We start from the raw sequence: 19,384 nt of genomic DNA on the forward strand, positions 1-19,384 counted from the left end.
AACTAGAACTTTCAATTTCCAATCACTTGAGTCCCCTCCAAAGTTCATGAGTGAAGTGCCTCTAGGAGAAAAACATAATAAAGTATTGAAGCTTTATTGCCTTTACTACAGGCAACACTAAAGCGTTGCGTCTGGAATGTAGTAGCCTAAGGTGTTTTGTCGTCTTTTCCTCTAGCAAGGGTGGTTACATTAAACCAGAGGTCGTCACATCTTGGGAGAGATCCATTCCTAGTCACATTTTATGAGACAGAAATAACGAGATGAACTAGTCCCTCTTCTTTTCCAATTTTGGCTCTGGAGTTATTTTGGTCAAGAATATTTACTTCTGTAGTACGTTTCAGAAAATAATGCTAACTTGCGTAAATAACTAATTTCAAATAAAAATCTTATCATTGAATTGTTCTAAAACGATAAGAATGTTGTAATTGATTTGAATTCGGATTAAACTTTGACTTTTTAAGTTAAAAAAAAAATTAGGAATCAAAAACCTTTCCTGATTCATGTAGATGATCAAATTATGTCAATACCGCATTCCAAGTTCTAAGGCTGGTCCATAAAATTTAAGAGAAATGTGAGTATGTTGTGGCATTTGGGACTGAACATTGAAAGCAGATGTATATGCTTCAGTGCCTGTATACCCTCCATCTCCCTATATTTGTTTAGCACTACGAATGAGGACGGCTGCAAATTGAAATATCTGTAGCAGAAATTTTTTTGCTAAATATTTTGCGACATTTAAAGTAAAAACAAGAGCTGAGAGCTCATATGGCACTTGTGACGAGGCAAGAAGAGCTAAGAGCCAAGAGATCATATGGTATGAGCTCTAACAAAATTCTCTGAATCAATAGATTGATTTAAAAGGAAAATAAGAGGCTTAATGCCGGTCAGGATTTAAAATAAGAGCTCTGAGTCACGATGTCCTTCTAAATATCAAAATTCATTAAGATCCGATCACCCACTCGTAAGTTATAAATACCTCGTTTTTTCTAATTTTTCCTCTCCCTTTAGCCCCCCAGATGGTCGAATCTGGGAAAACGACTTTATCAAGTTAATTTGTGCAGGTCCCTGACACGCCTACCGATTTTCATCGTCCTAGCACGTCCGGAAGCACCTGACTCGCCAAATCACTGAACCCCTGCCCCCAACTCCCCCAAAGAGAGCGAATCCAGTACGGTTCCGTCAATCACGTATCGAGGACATTTGCTTATTCTATCCACCAAGCTTCATCCCGATTCCTCCACCCCAAGTGTTTTCCAAGATTTCCCCCTCCAACTCCCCCCAATGTCAAAGATCTGGTCAGGATTTGAAATAAGAGCTCTGAGATATGAATTTCTTCTAAATATCAAATTTTTTCCGATCACCTATGATCCGATCACCTATTCGTGATCCCTATTTATGATCCGATCACCTATTCGTAAGATAAAAATACCCCAATTTTCACGTTTTCCAAGAATTCCGGTTTCCCCCTCCAACTCCCCCCAATGTCACAGGATCTGGTCGGAATTTAAAATTAGAGCACAAAATCCTTCTAAATATCAAGTTTCATTCAGATCCGGTCACCCTTTCGTAAGTTACAAATACATAAATTTTCAAAATTACCCCCCCCCCCCCTCCCCAACTCCACCAAAGAGAGTAGATCCGGTCCGGTTATGTCAGTCACGTAACTTGGACAGGTTTTTATTCTTCCCATCCAGTTTCATCCTGATCTCACCGCTTTAAGTATTTCCTAAGATTTCCGGTCCCCCCAACTGCCCCCCCCCCCCCAATTACGCTGGATCCGGTTGAGATTTCAAATAAGAGATCTGAGTCACGAGGTCCTTCTAAATATGAAGTTTCATGAAGATCCGATCACTCCTTCGTAAGTTCAAAGTACGTCATTTTCTTTAATTTTTCAGAATTACCCCCCCCCCCAATAGAGCGGATCCGTTCCAATTATGTAAATCACGTATCTAAGACTTCTGCTTATTTTTCCCACCAAGTTTCATCCCGATCCCTCCAATCTAAGCGTTTTCTATGATTTTAGGTTCCCCCGCCCCAATTCCCCCCAATGTCACCAGATCCGGTCGGGATTTAAAATAAGAGCTTTGAGGCACGATATCCTTCTAAATATCAAATTTCTTTGAGATCTGATCACCCATTCGTAAGTTAAAAATACCTCATTTTTTTCTATTTTTTGAGAATCAACCCCCCCCCCCCCCAACAACCCCAAAGAGAGTGAATCCGTTCCAGTTATGTCAATCATGTGTCTAGGACTTGTGCTTATTTTTCCCACCAAGTTTCATCCCAATCCCTCCACTCTAAGTGTTTCCAAGTTTTAGGTTTCCCCCTCCCAACTCTCCCCCCATTGTCACCAGATCCGGTCGGGGTTTAAAATAAGAGCTCTGAGACACGATATTCTGCTAAATATTAAGTTTCATTGAGATCCGATCACCCGTTCGTAAGTTAAAAATAGCTCATTTTTTCTAGTTTTTCAGAATTCCCCCCCCCAACTACCCCAAAGAGAGCGGATCCGTTCTGGTTATGTCAATCATGTATCTAGGACTTGTGCTTATTCTCCACCAAGTTTCATCCCGATCCCTCCACTCTAAGTGTTTTCCAAGTTTTAGGTTCCCCCCTCCCAACTCCCCCCCAATGTCACCAGATCCGGTCGGGATTTAAAGTAAGAGCTCTGAGAAATGATATCCTTCCAAATATCAAATTTCATTGAGATCCGATCACCCGTTCGTAAGTTAAAAATACCGCATTTTTCTAATTTTTCAGAATTAACCCCCCCCCCTAACAACCTCAAAGAGAGCGGATCCGTTCCGGTTATGTCAATCATGTATCTAGGACGTGTGCTTATTTTTCCCGCTAAGTTTCATCCCGATCCCTCCACTCCAAGTGTTTTCCAAGATTTTAGGTTTCTCCCTCCCAAATCCCCCCCCCCAATCTCACCAGATCCGGTCGGGATTTAAAATAACAGCTCTGAGACACGATATCCTTCCAAACATCAAATTTCATTAAGATCTGATCAACCGTTCGTAAGTTAAAAATACTTCAATTTTTCTATTTTTCCGAATTAACGCCCCCCCCCCCCCCCACTCCGCCCCAGATAGTCAAATCGGGAAAACGACTATTTCTAATTTAATCTGGTCTGGTCCCTGATACGCCTGCCAAAATGTCATCGTCCTAGCTTACCTGGAAGTGCCTAAAGTAGCAAAACCGGGACCGACAGACCGACAGAATTTGTGATTGCTGTATGTCACTTGGTTAAAACCAAGTGCCATAATAATTATTCCATTGAGAAATATCGAATTGCATAAATACTGTGTTTCTGGAGGTAAACTCTCTGCAATTTCCAAAATACAGCGTTGAAAGTGAACAGAAATCTAATTAAGAAAACCTGCTTTTTAAAAAAAAGTAAAGAGCAGAAATTAAGATTGCTAAACACTATTGAAGTAAAGATTTTATTGATATTTTGATCTAGAGGATTACTAAACTTAAAGTCGCTTAGACTAGGTGTGAATGAAGGTGAATTTGGGTAGCAAGAATGTTTATCAAGTTCATTGCTTTACTTATCTAGGGTGTTTTATTAGTAAAGACGGTGGATCCGGTGAAGATGTATGAAGCAAAATAGCCAAAACCATCTGTTGGCATGCCCAATTTGCGAGCCAGAAGTATAGTGGAAGCTATAGTGATGACAGTGACCAAGTATGGTGCTGAAGTGTGAGCGCTTTGAGAAGTATAGGAAGATTTGCTATATCTTTTCCAGAGGAATTGTCTACAAGTTGTTTTTTGCATCCGTTTCCAAACAGTGGGCTCTTCAAAAAATGTGTTTCTATCCCACCTTCAAGGGCTAAAACGAGAAAATGGTTGAGATGGTTAGGACGCCTGTCCAGATTAAGGATGACATATTGCAAAGATTGCCCTTTTCGACTGTACATGTATTGTCAAACGAAAATCAGGTCGCTCCCGAATAAAGTGGTAAGAGGTCGCAAGAAACGACCCATTTTTCTAGTATAATTGCTAGTTAGTCTAAGGCTTTAACTATTTAAGGATATTGGAACTTCTGAGAAGGGGTTTAATAGGACTTGAACAGGTTGAGACAGAGAAGGACCATATGTAGCTGTATTGGCCTCACGCAACATCGTGCGGCTGGGGTTTGTTAGCTATATTAGTTAACTAGTTATTCCAATGGTTTGAATGAGAAAGATTGAAATAACAGACGCATTATGCTTCAGATGGCAAATTTCATGAAAAGCCCAGAATTTGAGAGCAAGAATTATCAGAAATTAAATAAAAAAGAAACAGATTTTTTTTAAACGAGAGTAAAGTATAACATTAAAACTAAAACAAGCTTAAACTAGCCTATGAATAAGAAGGTGTGACGACATTGTATGTAATCCCTCACTCTTTACGCTAAACTATTACTTTTCCTTTTAAGGCTTCGAGATTAAATTATTTATTAGAAGAGCAATATGCTAGAAAGTTCATTTATCTTTTGCATTACCTCCAGAATTGAAGGTTTTCATTTGCATTTTTTTTTACTACAATTAGTTTCCTAGTTTAAGTGTTTTGAAAGGTAAATAGAAAATAAAACACTTGCAATCGTCAACTGGCAATATTTTCTGCGCCCGGAAATCTTTTTAGTTCAATACTTATTCAACTTTAGCATAAAAATTTAGGAGATATTGGCAGTTGCTTTTCTCATGTATAGGGCAATTACAGTTCATTCTGGGTTTCAATGTTGCTCCTCTCCTTTGAAAAATTTTTGTTTTTTCAACTATTTGACGAAGACTTTCCTTCTGGGGACTCTTTTACTTTATCTTAGCTGTTCTCAGGAAGTTACATTTGTAATTTAATTACCTAATGCCATGTGTCGGCTCTAGGATTGACCAAGTTCACATTCTGTTTTTCTGAGATTTTTCTATCAAAATGTGTATTTGTGCATATATATCACCAAAGATCGTTTGTTAAACTGTTATCAAAGGCAATAACAGGGACTATTCGATTAAAGAGGTTATTAGATAAAGGTAAAATGCGACCTATAGGTACGGCAGTGATGGAACGGAGGGGCTCAAATTCTACTCTAGGATTGTCAGTTGGGATCAGTAGTAAAGTAAAATCTAAATATTTGCCTCTTTTTAGCTTGTTGAAAGTGAGGTGGTGTCAAATCATGGCGAAGAACCAACAGGCACTATAGGTCAGTTCGTCAACAGCCTCCAATATTATGGTGAAGAAGCTGGTTCTTCAAGTCTGTTCAGTGACAGTGCTACTAATTTCAACTACCCTAGTGTAAGTTTGAATTCTGTCTTTCAAAAGCCATTTTACTGTTTTAATAACATGCTATTTCAGCTGTTTTGGTCCATTTAGTTTTTTAGACTTACAACTGGTTGGTTGTTCAACTGGTCAGATCAGTGCCTCTGATGGGTCAGAGAAATGGCAAATATGTTGTCTTTCTGTCTTTCAAAAGCCATTTTACTGTTTTAATAACATGCTATTTCAGCTGTTTTGGTCCGTTTAGTTTTTTAGACTTACAACTGGTTGGTTGTTCAACTGGTTGGTTGTTCAGCTCAGTGCCTCTGATGGGTTAGAGAAATGGCAAATATGTTGTCTTTCTGTCTTTCAAAAGCCATTTTACTGTTTTAATAACATGCTATTTCAGCTGTTTTGGTCCGTTTAGTTTTTTAGACTTACAACTGGTTGGTTGTTCAACTGGTTGGTTGTTCAGCTCAGTGCCTCTGATGGGTTAGAGAAATGGCAAATATGTTGTCTTTCAAAAGCCATTTTACTGTTTTAATAACATGCTATTTCAGCTGTTTTGGTCCGTTTAGTTTTTTAGACTTACAACTGGTTGGTTGTTCAGCTCAGTGCCTCTGATGGGTTAGAGAAATGGCAAATATGTTGTCTTTCTGTCTTTCAAAAGCCATTTTACTGTTTTAATAACATGCTATTTCAGCTGTTTTGGTCTGTTTAGTGTTTTAGACTTACAACTGGTTGGTTGTTCAGCTCAGTGCCTCTGATGGGTTAGAGAAATGGCAAATATGTTGTCTTTCTGTCTTTCAAAAGCCATTTTACTGTTTTAATAACATGCTATTTCAGCTGTTTTGGTCCGTTTAGTTTTTTAGACTTACAACTGGTTGGTTGTTCAACTGGTTGGTTGTTCAGCTCAGTGCCTCTGATGGGTTAGAGAAATGGCAAATATGTTGTCTTTCTGTCTTTCAAAAGCCATTTTACTGTTTTAATAACATGCTATTTCAGCTGTTTTGGTCCGTTTAGTTTTTTAGACTTACAACTGGTTGGTTGTTCAGCTCAGTGCCTCTGATGGGTTAGAGAAATGGCAAATATGTTGTCTTTCAAAAGCCATTTTACTGTTTTAATAACATGCTATTTCAACTGTTTTGGTCCGTTTAGTTTTTTAGACTTACAACTGGTTGGTTGTTCAACTGGTTGGTTGTTCAGCTCAGTGCCTCTGATGGGTTAGAGAAATGGCAAATATGTTGTCTTTCTGTCTTTCAAAAGCCATTTTACTGTTTTAATAACATGCTATTTCAGCTGTTTTGGTCCGTTTAGTTTTTTAGACTTACAACTGGTTGGTTGTTCAACTGGTTGGTTGTTCAGCTCAGTGCCTCTGATGGGTTAGAGAAATGGCAAATATGTTGTCTTTCTGTCTTTCAAAAGCCATTTTACTGTTTTAATAACATGCTATTTCAGCTGTTTTGGTCCGTTTAGTTTTTTAGACTTACAACTGGTTGGTTGTTCAACTGGTTGGTTGTTCAGCTCAGTGCCTCTGATGGGTCAGAGAAATGGCAAATATGTTGTCTTTCTGTCTTTCAAAAGCCATTTTACTGTTTTAATAATATGCTATTTCAGCTGTTTTGGTCCGTTTAGTTTTTTAGACTTACAACTGGTTGGTTGTTCAGCTCAGTGCCTCTGATGGGTCAGAGAAATGGCAAATATGTTGTCTCTCAATCCCTGCAAGCGATATATACTTAAAATACCACTTTCCATCAACTGATGGAATCCTGTGAATACTGGATATTATGGAAGTAGCTTTTGTATCTGAGAGGATATTACCTGAGCAGTTACTTACAGTTAACCATTTTTTCCAATTATTTTATTTCTTCGCATTTGTAACTATAATTTTTTCAATTTTTCATAATCATTTGCTTTGTTTCTCGTAAAAAAGAATTAAAGAAAGGAAATGTATTAAATAAAGAACAAGTAATTACTATTTAATTATTTTATTTTTTTGTTTTCAGCAAGTCAAGGATGAATGTGTTGACAGTGCAACTGAAGATGTCGCTCGTCCTGAGGAAGATTTTGGAGATTATGACTACACGAATGAAAGTGTAAGTCAACTTTCAATTGTTACTTTCAAGTCAAATTTTAATTTCTATAATCTCTATTATATCTGTTAAAGTGTATTTTCAGAGAGTAAAAAGTCGCTTATACAACAGGTGCGAACTGTCACAAGCTGTAGTAATGTTTATGTGGTTTACAGACTTAAATTTATATATTGCCTATTACCATCTATAATTACTTCGATAATAAACCCCACCTATAGCTCAAACTATTATGCATAACTCCATTATTGTAATGAACGATGCTATGAGGCATTCTCCTCCCAAAAGGACTCTCCCGTGTAAAAGATTTCAGGAAAATGTTTGTGGATGAAGAACCTACCTTCAATAATCCTTTGATACCCCAACCTCCCTAATATTATGATTCTTGAGAGACCATAGGCGAGAATCTGTTTGAAAAGGGGGGAAGCGAATTATATAGGAAGTATAAGATTAGATACATCATATTAGAAACGTCTGAGCATTTTGGGAGGACAAGGGGGTGAAATAGGTGAAAATCACTCCTCTACCCATGTTCTTGGTCACTGTTTATATTAATAAAAAAAAAAATTATGTCGGACCTTTGATTATCAAAGTAATCATAGGAACGAAAACTAATATTAATTGACCTTCTTTTGTCAAAAAGATTGTTTGTTATTCTTGTTTTCTTTTCTTAAGATTAGATTCCAAAAGTTAAGAATAAATTTAAAACTAAGGTAAAACCTAGCCAAAGATGAAATGTAAAGGAAATGATTTTGCATCTGAACAACAAATTAAAAAAAATATAGTACTTTGTTTTAGATTCGGCACATCCAAAACGCGGAAGAATGTCTCCCAATTCTCCAATAATAAATTCCGCTTACAGCTTTTGGTTTAATCTCATTCACAGTTCCATTTCAATGCTATTACCATTTTTCAAAGGAACTTTTACTTAATAAACACTTTATAAAAGGAGAAGAAGAAGAAAAGCGAACCTTTCCTGTTTTCCTATTATATTTTCCTCTCTTATTCCAGGGGACTGCTTTTGGAGTACCAGATCATGAGGAAGGATTTATGACGTCAACCTTAAATGAATCAGGTTAGTTCGAAGTTTTGAATATGATATAATAAAGACACAAATCTAATATTAACTTGAGTAGCCAGATATTGTAATTTGCGGCTTGAGGCTTTTTTCCACAATTGAAAAAAAAAATCTCAATAGCCATAATCTTAAAGTAGGTAGATGGAGCCCTTCCTATTAGTACCTGTTTTCTGATTGTAAATGATCGAACTATTAGTGAGCTCAATTGTATAAGGTAAAGTTATGAACCACGTTTAATACCTCATCTGTTGTAAGAACACACCTGTATAAAAAAGAGATTCAAAAAACATTTAAATAGGAGAAACATTAAAAAGCAAATTAATTTGACGAATTGGAAATAAACTGAGTCTTTTTTGGGGAGGGGGGGGGGGGCTCTCCGTAGTGCACAGATGTACGGTTGAATACTATCTTTTTCACCAGAATACGTTTAAAGCAAAATGTTAATGCGACTTGTAACTAGAAAGGTGTGATGATCAGTTTAGCTTAACTAGTGAGCTACTTAAATGGAATGCATTTTGGTAAGAAAAAAGAAAAAACCCTAAAAAATCAAATAAAAAAAAATGAATGAGCTTAACCTTTTGACAAGACGAAAGAAAAGGAATAAAAAAAAAAAAAAAATAAAAATCAAAGAAAGACGCCGAGTGAGCTCAATTAAATAGTTTTGACAAGGAAAAGAAAAAGGATGAAAAAAGAATGAACTTTTGACATGAAAAAAGAAAAGGAAGAAAAAAACTGAAAAATTAAAGAAAAAAACTGAATTCTGTGGATTAACTCTATGGGTTCTTTCAGCCGGCAAATGGAATACAGATGTTAGTAGGTATTAGCCAGTAAAAATCCTGAATTATATTTTTTTAAATATATCAGTTTGATATATTTTGCCTCACAATTAGATTTATGTTTTTATTGTAGCAACGCTAATTGGTAATGCCTCAAGAGTTCAGTTTTTGTTTTTTACTTTAAGGTAGCAAAGTTTATAATTTATCAAACATTAGTAGAATCTATCAGCCAATGAATTTTTAGTTCTGTTGAAATATCTGAGGTAAAGCTGTTTAATTTGCGAACAGAACCCAGCCTGCATTCTTTGTATAGATTTCTTGTGCTTGGATCAGTCGCATTAAGTCAAAAGATGTAAAGTATCAATTGTGAAAGCTGACTAAGTCTCTGCTAAACAAAGTCTCGTAGTTTAATGGTTCCATTTTACTGCATCCATTTAGTCAGATGGTAGATTTATAGATAGGGAATCCTGTCGAGCAACCCTAAACTGTAAAACATAAACCCGGGTGGTCAGATTCTCAAAAATATGTTAATTAAGTACCAACTCCTCTCCCCCCCACACATACACTGTCTCTTCGAAAGTTGAAGCAAAGCTTACGTCAATAAAACTATTAACTTTTGCCCATGGAAGAAACAGTAAAATCCCTCAAACGAATCCTATTCTCATTTAGACACATTTTGGCTCGTTTATTTTGAATTTTTCGCAAATGATTTCAAGATTTAAAGTGTCAAATGTTTGTTGCTTAGCGTCTTATATTAGCGTCATCATATACAAAGAAAAATTACTAATAGAATAACAAATCCACTTGAGACTAACACTGCAGCGCAAAGCCATATCAATATCTAGGCTATATTTGCCCTCGAGAGCTCCCAATCCTTGATGGAAAGACCTTGGTGACAGCCAAGTTCAAACAACGCTTCTTGGATTTGTTATGCTTGGGGTAGGTGGAATCTCTGCTGTTCTTCAACAAACCACTAACCTTTCAACAACTAAATATGAATATTCTAGTTCAAAATTGACATAAAAAACTTTGCAGCCAATTATGGGAGAGAATGACTGTGATCTAAGTAACGCTGTACTATTTAAATTATGGGAAGGATTCTCCATGTAAATATTTGTGTACAGTTTTTTTTTTTAAATCAAGGATCATAAAAGCTATTTGTATGACATCTAGTCGTCTCTTTGCCCCTCTTCTTCAAATTCGAATTGCTAGATGAAAAATTCAGGCCTTGTCATTTTGGTATTTGAGACCTTTGAACTGTGTTTAAATTTTTGAAACTGTCAACGATTATTGGACACATTTATCGAACTATCAATGATAGTTGTCAGTGCGTGTATAAGCTGTGAGCCTCATACATTGTAATCGAACTGTACCGACGTTTAATAATAATATTACAATAAAATATTTCAAATGTCATGACCGTTGCGATTATATACCATAATATTTTTTTTGCCATGAGTGATTATATTGAGCTTAAGGTGGTAGTAGAAAGGGGTGACATTTTGAATAGATATTCTGAGCTCATGTTTACGTTTTAATTAGTGAAAAATGCCTTCTTACGTCAAAGCTAATTCTTACGCTAGACATTCAAAGTTTGGGCTCAAGATGTATCTTCTCTGTGAAGTACTTAATAAAGCCTCTGTGAAGTACCTTTTTTGAAATGCCTATAGCTGTAATTTATACTGATAGGACATGATACTTATATTATCGTATTCTTTATTTTGAGATTTATTTATTCATTGATTTATTCTATTTATTCTTTCAGCCAGAATCATTGTTTCCTAGTAAGCGATCTAAACTTCCCTAAAAATACAAAAAGTTGTTTTTGAATGTTTTTCATCCTTTTTCAGTGTATATTTCAGTCTTAAAAAAATAAAGGAAATTTCAAAAATTTATTTCGGTATATGCTAAAACTCAATATCAACCATTAAATGATGATAAGCTTGTAGTTTGGCGTTGGCATATTAAAGCCGTATGACTTCAGAAAAATAGCATGCCAAAAACTTTTCTTTATTATAATGAGTTTAATAATCTGGTTGATTCTGGAATGCTCAGGGCTAATGATGGCCCGTCGTATAACGGGCTATCCCAGGCTTCTAAACTAATCTATGCGCTCGTCTTGAAAAAAAACAACCTAAAGATTAGAATGATCCCGAATCGCAAAAAAAAACTTTCTTAGTAAAATTTGTGGCAATAGTAGTGACCTCATCTTTGAATTGAAGTCTCATAAGAATGCCAAAAGTCTCATTTTGTTCGATAAAGATGCTGCTCAGTCGATAGCGCCAGCTCTCAACACTCATGGCCAGTCGTTGGAAGTTAACGCGAAAAACCCATTAGACTTTGGAATCGTTCCGGATCGCTGAAAATCTTACAGCTGATAATATTTTTCCACTAGTAGCAAACTGCTTTGAAGCTAGGCAGCTAATTAGAACACGATCATTTTGACTCAAATTGGCTGAAAAGGCACATCTCGACAAAGCCTCCTGTAGAAATTTATGGGTTAGCTATGAGCGCCTTCCTGTTAGCGAGTTCTAGTTTGTGCCGATGCAGTGCTATAATTACCAGTAATGGTAATTACTATTAAACACAAGTCCTGGAAAATCAAATCACAAGTCCGGGAAAATCAAGCACAAGTCCTAGATACGTGATTGACATAACTGAAACGGACCCGCTCTCTTTGGAAGAGTTGGGGGGAGGGCTAATTCTGAAATATTAGAAAAAATGAGATATTTTCAACTTACGAAGGAGTGATCGGACCTTAATGAAATTTCTTATTTAGGTGGATATCGAAACTCAGATCTCTTATTTCAAATCCCGACCAGATCCACTGTCATTGGGGGGGGGAGCTAGGGGGGACCGGGAATATTGGAAAACGCGTAAGGTGGAGAGATCAGGATGAAACTTGGTGGGAAGAATAAGCACAAGTCCAAGCTACATGACTGACATAATCGGAATGGATCTTCTCTCTTTTAGGGTGTTATTATAATTCGGAAAAACTAGAAAAAATGAGGTATTTGTGACTTACGAACGGGTGATCAGATCTTAATGAAATTTGATATTTAGAAGGATCTTGTGCTTCAGAGCTTTTATTTTGAATCCTGACCAGATCAGGTGACATTGGGGGGAGTTGGGGGGGGGGGGCCGGAAATCCTGGAAAATGCTTAGAGCGGAGAGATCGGGATGAAACTTGGTGGGTAGAATAAGCAAATGTCGCAGATACGTGATTGACGTAACCGAAATGAATCCGCTCTGTTTGGGGGAGTTAGGGGTGCCCAGTGTTTTGGCGAGTTTGGTGTTTTTGGAAGTGCTAGGACGATGAAAATTCGTAGGCGTGTCAGAGACCTGCACAAATTGACTTGATAAAGTCGTTTTCGCCGATTCCACCATCAGGGAGGCTAAAGGGAGAGAAAAATTGAAAAAAGTGAGGTATTTTTAACTTACGAATTGGTGATCGGATCTTAATGTAATTTTATGTTTAGAAGGACCTCGTGTCTCAAAGCTCTTATTTTAAATCCCGACCGGCATTAAGCCTCTGATTTTCCTTTTAAATCAATCTATTGATTCTTAGAATTTTGCTAGAGCTCATGCCATATGAGCTCTTGGCTCTTTCGACCTCGTCACAAGTGCCATATGAGCTTCTAGCTCTTGTTAAGAATGCTTCTAAATGCAGAAGATGATCCGGCGATCATTCGAAAGCTAAAGACTCCGTGCAAGAACCCTATGAAATGGAACATAGGTAATTTAGCTGATCACCATTTAGACGTGTTTGAGTGCCAGTCACGCACGCTTTACTTAATAATAGACTCATTCTATTATTCAAATCCTTTTCTGGAAAATAAATGATAGTGTTCTACTAAAGCTCCCTCTTCTAGAAGAATTTTCGCATAATTGTGATAGCATTTTCTCTTGAAAGAGGGGGGGGGGGGGTTGGCAGCGGAAGAGGCAGGCCATCTGGTGGCATTGTAGTTTCACCAAGAGCTGATCTAATGCCTTTAGTTAATGCCTCTAAGTATATTTTCTTTACAAGTGAAGACCAATTGTATGCTTGTATTTACTTTCTACTCGCCAACTGATTGTAAAGATAAAAATTCGGACAGGAAACTAGGCATTGGGTGTAGCAAACTTGCTAAATTTATGTCAGATGCTCTCAGTTCAGTTGAGGGGATCTCAACTAAATCGTGGGCAAAAATGAATCTTGCCCTCGAGTTCAGATTATTCGTTCTTTCGGTAAGGATCTCGATTATGCAAATAACGATAGTGACTTCATTGACAGTCACAACTCTGGCTCAACCTTCTGTCCATACTTTTTCTTGATTTCTTCACAAACAACCACTGAAGCAATCGCTAAAGTAATGACTGACATTAGCACATTAGACTATTTCACAATTATAAAGAGATTTGATATTCGGTTAGTTCTATATACCTGAATGGGATGAAACAGCTTTTAGTTTGTTTCAGTCAGTCTGTGAGAATATACTTGCGAAGATTAAACACCATTCAAGTTACTTCAAGAAGGACAGTCATCAGCTATGTCAGAGAAGCAGACTCTGCTGAATATCTATATATTTTATGTCTATGATATAGAATATATAGATATATTCTATATCTATGAATATCTATATTCTATATATAGATATATATTCTATATCTATATATTCTATATCTATATATTCTAATATCTATGAATATACAATCGAGCTAATTCACGCAATGCGTTGGACAGAAAAGGGGATGATCCAATCAGAAAGGTCTGCGTTTATTTTAAACTCCCTGGTTGATCTAAAAACGCTTCGTTTGTTGGTAGTCGGCGTGCCTCTAGGTTCTGGTATTCATTCTAGAAAGAGTGCGAAAAGCCTCGTAGGGGTCCTGTAAACGAAGTCCATTTGTATACTAAACGCCGTTTTGCCAAGTGTTTGCCGAAACATCGCGCGAGCATAGTTCATCTAAAACAGTGACTTGGCCCATTCTAACTGAAGTTGAGTGGATCTCCTGTTTTGAATCTGAGGTTTTGCCACAGGACCAAACACTCCAATTACAATGTGAATCATAGCTCGATGCTGCAATCGAGAATTCAGACCATGTTATAGATTTCTTAGTTCAGTGTCAATGTTGAAGGAAGTTATAAAAAAGCTAAAGAAAAAAATATTCCAGAGGGAATAATGAATTCGGGTATGGATTTGTTTTATTGTAATGCTAAGCTCATTGAACAGCTACTTTGCTTTATCAACGTTTTTTCTTTTGGATCAGTGCATGATTTTTTTTTTAATGGTTATTTAATCCAAAAAATGATAAAGAGCCATAAAAACGTACCTCATACCCTTCCCTTCCATATTATTTTGCAGAAAAAGCCGGCCGTACCTATGGACTCCTTGTTGGCAGTAAATTGTTGCTTAACCGTTTTTATTTGGGCCTCTATTTAGTGTTTTTGTTATCTTGCACGCTCTGTTATCCCATGTGGCCCATCCTGTGGGAAAGGGATTAGTGAGTTCTCCGTTCTTATCATTAAAATAATTTAATGACTTCTTAATATCCTATTTTGGGTCAGAAATCACAGAGTAACATCGAAACATGGAGTTAGAGATCCTCTTACCACTGGTTTTAAAAGACAGAATAAATTTGGAAGATTGCTTGATCTTAGATATGATTTTTACGCGATATTTTATTAAAATGTAACCTATCCGTCTGGTTTTAGTTGATTTGCTGGAGGATTCTCTTTTTTGTCCATGCTGCATATAATTGTTTCTCTTTTTTTCTTCTCCTTTTTCTCTATTTGACCTTCACTCCGTTTTTTTGAAAAACGAGAAATAAATTTCACTCATTCATTCAAAGTACTTACCAACAGCAAGAACTAAGTTTAGAATTTAAAACCACCTCACATCGTTTTCTTTGTTGGTTGGGCTGAACTGTGTTACTTCCTGATGGCTGACCTAAACTGACATGTAATTTTGAGACTGCCCTGGCCAAGCCTGACCATTAAAAATTTGTTTCAATGTGTTAGGCTAGATTCAGAGGCAGGTCATTCCGAGGAGCCAATCCTGATTTGTACTGGTAAATCCAACATATTCTGTTCGAAGGTTGATTAAAGCCCATGTTTACTGGCTTTTATCATGAGTAATTCTATTGTTATTCATCTTATGACTGTAGTCGTGCTGGAACTTAAATATAACAGGAAAAAAGGACGTATAAATTTACAAATAAACTCACTTTTAAAGCCCAGGCTTCCTGTAAATTAGTTTTTTAAGACCTTTTTGTGCGCATAAAAAACTATGTCAGGGGACATCATTCACTCTGTCTACTTTGGTAGATCCTTTATTGAACATGGCGAAAAAAAAAGCCAGAATCTGAACAGGTACTGGAATTTCAATTAAGTAAAATAAGGAGAGGAGAAATTTTGAAATTTTTCTCCCTTTGCACTTTCAAAAGAAAATAAGCTGAAGAAAACGGCTGAAGTTGGTCAGAATGAATATAAAATTATTTCTGTACTTTCAACATTTTCATTTCAAAGGAATTCATAATAAACAAATTGCAGCAGAAATTTTAATTTTTAGATGGTAAACCAGGCAACGTGCGAAGAAAATACAAACACAATAATAGGATCATAAAAGCTGCTTTGATTGAAGTCCAAAACGGATACACAGTTTCGGAAACAGCTTTGAAGTATTCTATACCGAGGACTAGTCTCCATCACTACGCAAAAAAGTTTGGAGTCGAGTCTCATTTTTCGAAGAGGAAGAAAGATTACCCTAGTCATAACACAAGCGCGGGGAGGGTGGAGTCACATCCAAACCACTTGGTCTGAAAGAAATTGCTTTGAAGATTATTTATTACCACAGACTCATGGATAAATATGGATTTTTATCTTTTTATTTGTACGCGGGTTTTTTGGAAGGTAACATCTGATGTGTTAAAAGAAAAAGACACCAAAATAAAAAAATAATTATGTATTGTATGCATCTGAAAACTAGCTTTTTTGCAAAGGTATTCAAGATTTATACACACGATGGTATATATAGAATGAGGGTATTCAAGATTTATACACACGAGGGTATATATACAACGAGGGTGTTAAAAATTTTTACACATGAGGGTATATATACAACGAGGGAATTCAAAGATTTACAAACAGGAGAGCATATATACAACGAGGGTATTCAAGATTTATACACACGGTGGTATATATACAACGAGGGTATTCAAGATTTACACACCTGAGGGTATATATACAACGATGGTATTTAAGATTTATACAGACGAGGGTACATATACATCAAGGGTATTCAAGATTTATACACACGAGGGTATATATACAACGAGGATATTTGATACGTATTCAAGCATTTATATACAAATTTAGCACTAGCTTAGAAATTTGATCAGCATAAAAATCTGCCAACTGTCCCTTGAACCAATCTTTGACCTCATCACCCCTGAAGTCCTGAGATTTAGGAAACTTCTTCAAATTGAGGAAGTAGTGATAATCTTCTGTCTTATAAATCTTGGAATTAAGGGATGGGCAATTGAAAATGCCCCATTTGAACATTCCCAGAAAATACTTTGCTACCAAAGAAGGGTGAAATCAAGTATTGCTGTGAATAAGTACGGCACTCATAGCCAGCATACCACGGTGTTTGTGTCGTCTAATCCTTTTAAACTTTTTCAACATTTCACAGCACAGGTTCCTGGTAATCGTTGTTCATCGTTTCATGAGTTGAACCAATACCCCTTTAGCATCCAGGAAACGCGTGTTATAAGTTTCCTTCTAGAAAAAAATTTCCCGTGCTTTCTTTAGATTTACCCACTTAACCCGTAGTTTTATCCCAGTTAGAATCCTCTTTAATAATGGTGTAGTATTTAAGTAATGACGAGAGCAGTAAGAAACCACTGACTCGCTCAAGACACAGATGGCCGAAGAATTTCCGAGCTATTGCAGCAATTATGTCTTAGAACTAAGATGCAGTTTTCAGATTACACTATAAATGCTTAATTTATTTGGCTTTTTTTCCTTTTTTTTACAACCAGTTGAAACTTACGTTCCTAAAGACCGTTGTATGACGAATCTGTATTTAATGTACTTTAATTTAATGTAACCTTTAATTAACCTTTAATGTAAGTGATGCAATAGGTCCCGCCAAATTTTGAGCATTTTGTAATTGTTTATCGATGTTTAGTACATTATATACATTACATTATAATAGTGACATTATAGATATTATTTGTTGATTGTGGTCATTGTTTTAAATTTGAATAATTGAATGTTGAATTAGGTTCCAAATGAAATTTTATTTGAATTTATTTATTAAACTAGAGAAAGTTCATACGTATAAGCAAGGAATTTGCAAGAGCTGTAAGTTACATAATCTGTTTATAGTATCCATGTCATAACTAACATGGTGCTCATCAAGGTTACAACGCGGAATGCATGGAACCTCGAGAAAATTGCCCCTTCCCCCTCGCCTCTCTGTCAATCTCTCTGAGACATTAGATGACTCCTGCATTATATTTAGTATTTTAAAATACTTCACATGTTTCGGTGAAATATTTCTCCCCAAAGTAAATTTTGTTTACGTGCCCCGTGTTCACACTAAGTCCCATGAGACCTTATTGAATAATCTGCCAAATTATTTAAATACAAAAAATACGACTCTTTACTCACAAATGGAAAACTTCTTAACAGAAAAGACACAACCTGGAAGGATAAGAAATTTTTGATTTCTGGACTCTGCTTCATACATGGGCTGCCTATGAAGTTCTGAATTAGCCCTTATGGAATTTTAGAAAACTCCTATAGGCTGCTACAAAAATATTACCGTAATAAGTAGTGCAACAGCTCTCAGTTGCAATTTAGTAAAAGTCTATGAATCTAAATCGCTCCTGCAATGTCATTATAATAGACGAGGTGCTCATAGATGGCGTTGGTGTTATTTTGCATAGGAACAGCTGGAGTTTCCAGTCTTCTCTGTTTTTCATTGAACTCTTTGATTCATATTAACTCTGTTCCAGCTACAAAATATTTCATTTAAGTTACAGTAGAAATTTTCATTTTTAGACAATGAAACAAATCGGGGACAATGGAAAGCTAAGTACAAAAATAGTATGATTGTAGCCGCATTGAAAGAAATACAAAAAGGACACAGTTTCACGGAAGTAGCTCTGAAGTTTTCCATGCCAAGGACCAGTCTCCATAATTACGCGAAGAAATTTGGAATTGTCTCACTTCATAAAAAGAGAAGAATTTCAGTCAAGTCATCTTAATTCTAATGCCTTCTGGGCTGAGCCTATTTCGCCTACCTAGAGCCTGTATAGACATGGTACAAAAAATGATTTGTGCAATTTCACTATGAAGTCGATGAGTCGACTAGGACAAAGCTCATTCTTTAGACACAGCGAAACAGTGGCTTCTTGCTTTTTCGACACTTCTGTCTACAAATATTCACACAGTTTATTGAAAAGAAAAAGAATTATGTGATGGTACCCACTGAACATTGAACCCATGTTTATGTATTATTGTTAGATAGTTATATTTGAATCTGTTTTTTTAATAATTGTTTGGTTTCTAATTTTGCTATTTGGGCTGTTTAGAAGCGAAACTGACAAACCCCACAAAATAAACACCGGGGAAAACTCCTAATGAGAGTACGTTGCTGATCCATGGAAGAAGATTCTTCCCTTTTTTACATGTTCGTATGTGTGTTGAGTGTAGAGAACTTATTTAAAAATCTGTTATTGGCACAGTCACATTGATGTCCATAAAATTTATTAGAAATCCCTTTTCAACATTTTTCCTTAATATTAGCATTAAGGTAAATGTTTACTTATGTTCCAAGTGCTCTAAAGGGCCAAGTGCTCTAAAGGGCGTATTACTGCATATAGCAAGATTCTGATGATTGCATATTGTTTCTTTGTCATTATTAGAGAAGCGCATCCATTTCTGGTTGACCCTCTTCCTCCATGGGGCAAACTAAAAATGCATTAAGTATGCTTGCTTACAGGCAACATTACCTATAGAGCGAAGCGTATTAGTCCATGAGCCCCGTGGGCAGCGGGGCGAGGTCTGTATTCTATATTTATTTAATAAACCTCGTTTGAGGTTTTTTTCTCTTTTTTTTGAGTTTTAGCACTCTTTGTTGAATAAATATAGTATACAGATCTCGCCCCGCCGCCTACAGGGCTCATGGACTAATACGCTTCTCTCTGCAGGTAATGTT

The 19,384-nt window shown here is 36.4% G+C and overlaps 1 protein-coding gene and 1 long non-coding RNA gene across 11 annotated transcripts in view; one reads left to right on the forward strand and one right to left on the reverse strand.

Moving 5' to 3' along the window:
• Positions 1–19,384, reverse strand: part of LOC136043886 (uncharacterized) — a 166,621-nt gene that overhangs the window by 119,861 nt on the left and 27,376 nt on the right. The window lies entirely within an intron of this gene.
• LOC136043883 (protein tramtrack, beta isoform-like) overlaps positions 1–19,384 on the forward strand; it is a 58,849-nt gene that overhangs the window by 15,208 nt on the left and 24,257 nt on the right. For 5 of the 10 annotated variants that reach the window (XM_065728891.1, XM_065728892.1, XM_065728893.1 and 2 more), the window contains 4 exons: positions 5,128–5,274; positions 7,242–7,331; positions 8,337–8,400; positions 15,728–16,123. In XM_065728891.1, the coding sequence (XP_065584963.1) occupies positions 5,128–5,274; positions 7,242–7,331; positions 8,337–8,400; positions 15,728–15,978 (552 nt within the window). In that variant the 3' untranslated portion in view covers positions 15,979–16,123. Of the gene's footprint in view, positions 1–5,127; positions 5,275–7,241; positions 7,332–8,336; positions 8,401–15,727; positions 16,124–18,225; positions 18,737–19,384 lie in introns of those variants that run through there. The other 5 variants (XM_065728895.1, XM_065728887.1, XM_065728888.1 and 2 more) reach the window with 3 other exon arrangements.

The sequence above is a fragment of the Artemia franciscana genome, chromosome 2 (assembly GCF_032884065.1).
Source record: "Artemia franciscana chromosome 2, ASM3288406v1, whole genome shotgun sequence".
In the NCBI taxonomy this organism is placed as follows: Eukaryota; Metazoa; Arthropoda; class Branchiopoda; order Anostraca; family Artemiidae; genus Artemia; species Artemia franciscana.